Source organism: Etheostoma spectabile, chromosome 13 (assembly GCF_008692095.1).
Source record: "Etheostoma spectabile isolate EspeVRDwgs_2016 chromosome 13, UIUC_Espe_1.0, whole genome shotgun sequence".
Classification (NCBI taxonomy): Eukaryota; Metazoa; Chordata; class Actinopteri; order Perciformes; family Percidae; genus Etheostoma; species Etheostoma spectabile.
In genome coordinates, this window is record NC_045745.1 from 20,017,817 (window position 1) to 20,025,711 (window position 7,895).

The 7,895-nt window shown below is 36.5% G+C and overlaps 1 protein-coding gene across 3 annotated transcripts in view; it reads left to right on the forward strand.

Moving 5' to 3' along the window:
* Window positions 1-946: 946 nt before the first annotated feature.
* adad2 (adenosine deaminase domain containing 2) overlaps window positions 947-7,895 on the forward strand; it is a 14,845-nt gene continuing 7,896 nt past the window's right edge. For all 3 annotated transcript variants that reach the window (XM_032534399.1, XM_032534398.1, XM_032534400.1), the window contains exons 1-5: window positions 947-1,213; window positions 2,513-2,678; window positions 4,229-4,361; window positions 4,939-5,062; window positions 7,301-7,429. In XM_032534399.1, coding sequence (XP_032390290.1) covers window positions 2,527-2,678; window positions 4,229-4,361; window positions 4,939-5,062; window positions 7,301-7,429 — 538 coding nt within the window. In that variant the 5' untranslated portion in view covers window positions 947-1,213; window positions 2,513-2,526. The remainder of the gene's footprint in view (window positions 1,214-2,512; window positions 2,679-4,228; window positions 4,362-4,938; window positions 5,063-7,300; window positions 7,430-7,895) is intronic.

Here is a 7,895-nt window from a genome sequence, read left to right on the forward strand (position 1 = left end):
CGTTGGCATCCAGTCGATTACTTTCAGAGCCAAGAAACTGAGATTTCTGTTAGACACTGACTTTGACATTCTGTGTTCTCAAGAGCTCAGACTGAGCACTTACACCAATGTCACTGATGTTTGTAATATGTGGAACAAAGGACAGAGTTTAATATCTATTGGGGAAAGTAAAGCCGATGAAGTTGGTATATTATCTTTTTAAAAACGAATGATGCTATTATAATCCGAAGAAGAGATTTAATTCCAGGTAGATTACTAATGATTGGCTGTTATCACAGGGGTGAAAAATATTCATCAAAAATCTGTACACTGCTCCGGAAAGAGTTATAAAAAAAAAAACTCAACTATTTAAAAGACTTCTCCGGTTGGCTACAACATTTCTTTGTGTGGTGTTTTTAAAACAGTAACTGACGAGAATGATACAGGCCTACTTTATAGTTCCAATGTTTTTAAATTGTAAACTGAAAAGTAAACTCTTTAATGTGCAATGAAGCTAAAAACAACCTGTGAATTATTTGTCTAAAACTGTGGAAGACCAGATGTACAATGTTTCTACAACAGACTGTGGCAGACAGCCACACTGTGTATATAATTCAGTACTTTATGATAGAGCTTAACCTTTACACATTTTATGCATATTATTATATTTTGCACATTATACAATGTTTGCACATGTTTTGTCTTGTTTTTGTACGTTATTGCTTCTAATGTTTTGTAAACTTGCATTGCATAAACTTTAATAAAGTACTTAAAAAAAGAAAACAGGTTGGCACACAGTAATATCTTAGACAATAATATAAATGTAGCAGCAGATCCAACATGGCATATGCTTGTGCACAAAGCAAGATGCTACAGAAATGATTTTCAGAGTTGAAATGATTTTCAGAGTGAAAGAATTAGACTGGCCTGCACATACTAGCCCTGACCTCAACCTCATCCAACACTTGGGGTTGAACTAGAGACATAGCCGTCAGTGCACACCAATAGATATATTAGGCTGCAAGTGTCTTTATATAATCTAATAAGCATGCAATGAACTAATTGCAGCACCACATTAGGATTCAATGCATTGGTTTGGATTTCCTCCTTTACTCGCCTAAGGTTGTCAGTTTCACCAACACGGCCTGCACGCCTCTGGACCCAGATAGGCGGACACAACCGCGACTTCTTTTCCTTCAGTTTTGAAGAACGCCTAGTTAAAGACCTAGCTAAGGTAAACGTTTAGTTATATGTGGCCACAATTTATTTGAGTGTTAAAAACGTTTAACGTCGTGCAAACTCGACACTAAATTTGTCTTTTTTTTTGACTGAATACGTTGTCTGTTGAATCTGAAGAACCAATTTAACGTTAGCGAGCTAAAAGATGTAACAGCTAACGTTAACGTGGATAAACGTTAGCAAACATTCTGTCTAAGGTTTGAGTAATGATGAAATAAATTAGTTCACGTTAACCGTTTTTTTCAGAGATTTGTCTTAGAACGGTGCAACTGTTCCTAACCACCGTTTATAAAGCATTTAGCTAAGGCAGCTAACGGTAGCTTCATTGCTAGCTAGCTAACAGGGTGTCCAACAAGAACACCCTCACTAGCTAGCGTTAGCTAGCTGCTGTAACGCATGGATGGATTAAGAGAAAATGTAACGTCACAGTGATTAGCTAGCTTTAGTACTGTAACTTAATATTGGGCAAGTAACATCCTCCATCCATCAGTTGGTCGAACGTCAGAAATAGGAGAAAAGCACTAAGGAAAAAAAGTTGTGCCCATCAAAGTTTCATTAGTTAGCTAGTCCAAGGAGGTGACACTTTTAAAAATGTCTTTTTTTGTCTGATCAGCTGTCCAAAAATATTAAATAAAATTTATGAATGATAAAAAAAACAGACAAAAGTAAAAAATTAAAATGATTGGCAATGTCGATTGGCTAAATGGTTTAATCATTAGTCAAATCTGTCTTTCCATCTGTAAATAGCTTAGCTTGCTATATAACCAGACTTGGTCTACACGTCTATTTAAGCTATTGTTAGTGTTGTTGTATCAAATCCAGGGTTTGATGGTCACATATTTCATTACCGCCATATGAAATAGCATCACACTTTTGGCAAAAGAGTCAATCTCCCTATAACTGTGAAATCACAGAAAATATGAATATGATATGAGTGAATATTGTCTCATAATTCTAAGAAAATGCCTCCATGTTTAATTAATAAAAATATACATAGAAAAGCTTGTATCACCAAGTTTAAGGATTCATGTAGCGTTACAGTATAAAGTCAGTTTGTCCAACAAGGACCAAACATATTTGTCTACTGTGTAGTTTAGAGTTTTCTTCTATTCAGAGGATTGTGATATCCTCACCAGTAACATTGCATTATGAAAATTGAAGGCCACATGAAATGGAAATAGCAAGCAAGTTTAGGAGTGGCTCTGATTAAAAACAACAATAGGAAATCCTGGGGCAGTTAAAAACAGTTTAAAGCTGCAACCCTCACGCTGACTTAACCTTATTTTTTCTCCAGGCTGCTTGAAAATCATGGCGGATCAGGACGCATTTAAATGCAGTCCAAGGAGGGGTGCTGCTAGTTTGCATTCTCTTCCAGACTTAGACCCAAGTTTGCACCGTCACTGTCCTCGAGTCCAGCTGAGCGATGATGTGCCCGTTTATAGCGATGCCGCTGGGCTGAGGTAATGAAAAAGGTGGCAGTGTTGTGTTGTGGTTAAAGTAACACTAGAGAAAGCAAACCTTATTTATTAAGCACATTTCATACCCAGGGGAAAATACTGTGTTTTACATGGAGAGGAAGAAGAAAAAGAATAGATAAAAAAAGGATGAAGAGGAGCAGGAAGAGAGAAAAAATATAGCCTACTGATAATAACAATGCATACAATACTTATAGTATTAATGATAATTGATAATATTCATTAATAGCAACCATACTGGAAGACTCACATAATGGTTAGTCAATTCAAAGGATGTATTGCACATTATTAGAAGGCAACAGAAATAAATGTTTGGGCCAATTTTTAAAAGAAATGAGAGACTCATTGGACGTCCCTTAGGACAACTGCTTCAGCATCTAGGCTCATCAAAACTAAAGGCAACTATTCGGAACTTTGAGTTGACTCTTGGTACAACAAGAACCAGATGACCTGAGATGTCTGATTGGATAATAGCTATTAAGCAGGTCTACCATCTGTGATGTGATGGAGCAGGCCACTACTAAAACAATCAATGTATTGCTATATGTACATTTGTCTGGATAAGAGATTTTTTTAGGGTAGCCAGCAAGTATCCTCATGGTCTCATGATGTGCAGAAATTGTTGAGAGCATTTAATAAATGTTAAGCACATGACCTGAATGGGGATCTATTAACCCTGTTTTCACTGTCTGTGTTTTTACTCTTGCATTGGGCCTATTGTTTCTCTCTTTCACTTTAGGGTTTATTTTGTTTTGGGGGTGCACTCTATAACTCTGTAACTGTTTCTTTTTTTAACCACAATTTGGCTTTTAAATTGTTGTGGCTGCTTGTTACTGAAGTTTCAGATCGGGTACCTGAGGAGCCTGCTAGCTAGTGTGTCCTGTCCAAATTAAGCACACACACTGTCAGTTAGTGAAGCTCATTAATGGGAGTACCCATAGTTACACACAGTAAACAGCAGACAACCCACTGGCTCGTTTCATTGTGACACATGTGATGTACTTGGTTTAAATCTTGTCTGAACCTTTGTTGCCTTGGTCATCCTCTTTTTCCTTTTTATTTAATTTTCTGTCAACTATAAAATTGGCAACCAAAACTCTACTTTGACTTAAAGACCAAAATACCCCCCAACATTTTTAAGGAAGGTTTCAGCTGAATACCTGAAATGTAAATGAAGCAGTGTGATCTAATTTGAGATTCCACAGGCTATTTCTTGAATTCCCTTCTTAAACATGCAGGCAGGGAAAATGGCACAGGTGAGCCATGTAATGAAGCTTTGCTCTTGAATCTCACCCTCTTCTTAACACAGACAAAATGTGTAGAGAGGTGGTATGGCTTTTGATTGTAAATAATGGTTAGGAAAATTTAAAAACATTAGCTGCCATGTTCAATTTTACATGTTATTTAACTGTTTTGCTACTTCACTGATATTCTGTGATCTGCAAATGTTCATTTACATTCATCCATACATTTTGATGGATTAGGTACTCAATTTGCAATATTAATTCCTTTCATTGTTTACGTTATCATCTTAGGAAAGATCTTCCTGCTTCCAGTTACCATGGCAGAATAAAAGAGTCTTTACTTTCTGAAGGAGGTGACGGACCCAGAACTGAGGGGGCTTCTATCCAAAAACTCAATTCAAGCAACATCCTATTAGAAGATGAGGTACAGTAAATAAACGAAAAGAGGTAATATCAGCTATTCCCACTACTTAGTTGCTGTTGCATAGAAAAGGCCTTATATTAAATGTGTTGGGTTATTGTTCAGGTTTTAACCTAGTTATTTGATCCCAAAAGAAGAGATGTTGTATTATGACATTATATGCAACCTTATATACAATTTTCTGCTTTCATGAATGTGTCCTTCACACACAACCTGAAATGATTAGGGAATACATTACTGTGTAAAGTCTTAATGAAAATCTGACCTCAAAGTGAAATCATCAGCGGATGACTTGACTGGCAAGTAAAGCAGTGCTTCACACCATTATCCAGCTAACTGGAGGGGTTCGAGACCATCTGCAGCCACTTTGTCACTTAAGCTGTGCAAACAGGAATACATTCTCAATGATTAATCTAACATTTTATATGGTCCTTGTCTCATCAACAGTATGTTGACTTGTGTGGATTATCTTGACAACTACATGCTTTCATAAATTAACACTAGAGGAGTAGGTTCAAGGTTAATGAGAGAAGAAAACCACAGTTCCTATTTTTTACCAGAATTATTTTGTTTTTCTCAGGATGAAGACTCAGATGATGACCCAGCCATCCTTTCTCTCGGTGGCATGTCGCCTGCTGGAAGCATTCTCTCAGACGAAGAGCTTCCCCTGGACCATATCAAGGACTTCAACAATTCAGACGAAGGTACAGTAGTAGTAGGCACACTGTGTAATGTTGGCATTCATTCTGTCCTCTGCAGGACAGGATGAGGACCCAGCGGCCACTTAGTTTTTTTCAGGCTCTTCTCTGTCCTTGTCACACAGTAGTGGAATAAACTGCCGACTGAAGTCAGGACAGCAGAGGCATTACACATCTTCCAACACAGAATGAAAACCTTAATTTAAGACCTCATGATAGCACTTATTGCTCTTATTGTAAAACGCTTTGTAAGACGTAAGACTAAAGCTCCACAACATTACATTTCATTCCACTCAACGTTTACAAACACACAGACCATTTTTTGATTGGCTTTAGGAGAACACTGCAAGATAAAGGTTTTCAGGCTTCACCTGATGAAAAAGTTATGATTGAATACTAGTGATTTAAATAGAAAGCCCTATATTCTAGAATATCAATCTGTATTCAATATCAATGTGAATTTGGTTGACTTTTTGACAATATTTACTATTACAGTCTCGTAGCTAGACATAAAATACAATAAGTTGAAGAAGATGGCGGCAAGGCATCAGATGGACAGTGGTAATGTCAGAAAATGACATGAAAAAATTAAATTGGGTTTTTACATTTCTGATTACATGGAGTTCAATTGTCCGCGTCCCATTTTCCCTTAAACGTCATAGAAGCCAAAATCCTTCCATACGCTAGCTATTAAGATAGGGGGTGCTGGTCAGATTGGATCGATATACGATTGCTTGCTCCACCAAAATAACCAAAACTCAAGAAATAGCTTAGCTTAGAACGTACAGCCTAACTTAGAAAAATTGTTACAGTTGAGCATAATGTTGAGAATTGTGTTTTAATCTCTTAAGCCCTAGGCCTTTGGCTCAGGCTCGTAGTATTATTATTATTATTATTATTATTATTATTATTATATTTATATATAATATATATTATTATATTGGATGATATATCCAAAAGGAATGGAGTACATCTCTGCAGTTACAAGGTCTATTTTAATGATCTTGTATCATAACAATGGTAACACTTGTAAAATTCATGTAGAGGTGTAAGCATCAATATGTGTTACTGGGTCAGAGTAAAGATGAAGCACAGCATAAATTAAATATTTAATTTCCACCTAACAAAACTATTAGTTGTTAGAAGGACTATCCCACTGGAATAATGCCGTTGCAGCCCAAAACCACTAGAAACCCATAGCACAACATCTTAACATTACCTTTGAAAAGATTTAGGCTTGTAAAGTGAAGCAGAGCAAAGTTAGAGGGGTTTTAGCAGAAGCATGTTTAGGCAGACATTTGGGTACCATCTGGACTTGCCATGTGACTCTTCTCAGGTATAAAACTTTAAAACGCATTACATTTCACTTACATGTCCCTGTAGGTATTTATTCTAAATATAATGTTTCTCGCTTTGATCTATAATCAAATCTATTATTTGTTTCCATTCAAGTAAGCCATACAAGGGAATATAAGTTTGAATGTTGAGCACATTTATTTTTACAATAAAACAAGCAATAAAATGTGTATTTGGGTAATCCATTGGCTTTAGATGATTGACACCACTATTGAATTGTCAAAGCCAATTGAATTGAGTGACAGTCTCAAGCTTAATGTCAACAACACCAGTGGCCATCCACAACATGAGTCTTATACACTGTAGGCCAATAGATAGCTCCTATTTACTTAATGTTAGAAACCTCCTCCCCGTGCAGAAAATGCCAGTAGACTGTCAGAAACAGTTTCAAAGGGGTAAAAAAACCATTGGAATAAAACTTGAGCAGTGTCAAAATGCCTTCAAACATAAGTTTTCATCACAAAACACCAAAGGTAAAACACATTATTCATGGTTATGCTCTAAAAAAGTCTTTGGCAGCTATCTCTGTGGTTTTCCGTTGTAGAGTGGTAAGACATATAGCGTTGGAATCAATAGAGTTTCCCTTTTCACATGACCTATTGTGAAGAAAAAAAATTGCTAATGCGACATAATGCTCATATGAGCCGTGGTTGTGTTTTTCCAACGTGCTCATTTAGTTGCTACAAAGCCACAGTCTATATTACATCACAGTTTTTATCCGTGCTGCTTTACAGAGAGCAATAGTATAACAAATGTCCAAGGCGAGCACTATGTCCCATCACTGGTATCTGAAAGGGTTTTCAGAACAGCACTAGCATGGTAAAGTCCAAAATACATTCTATCTCTGATAACATAAATGTCTTGGTTTTATTTCTATCTTTCTTCTAGTTTGGAGAACTGACTGGCACAAGAATCACATGGCAGCTATTAGTACTGAGAAGTTTGACAGCCTCTTGAAGATGTGTCCTGATTTCCATGGCTGTAAGAGCCACATGGCAGCATTTGTCTTGATAAGAGGTAAGCACCTTTAGTCATGTTAGTGAAACTGTTTTGATATGTATGCTGTACAGACAAAAAATGCAATTTAATGTCAGTTGGACTTTAAAAAGAAGACATTGATCATTTACACTGTTGTAAATGATAGTTGAATACATGTTCCTATACTTACAGTATGTTGCTTTATGCTCAGAATAGTAACATCACTACATTTATTATGCTTGCCCGTGACAACCATTATTATTGATATTTTGATGCTGGAGAGCTGTTATTTCTTTCTTTTCTTAATTCAAGTCAATGTTAAGTGAATATAGATTTCATAGCAGAACAACAGAAGTTATCTGATGCCATTTTTCATAAAGAGCATGTCGAGACCATACTGTTAAATTCTTTGGTGATGACCTATGAGTCAGTTATTTTCAGTCACAAGCTAAGGGTTGAATGGAACCTGATGAGGTTGGTTTATAAATGGCATTTCACTCTTGCT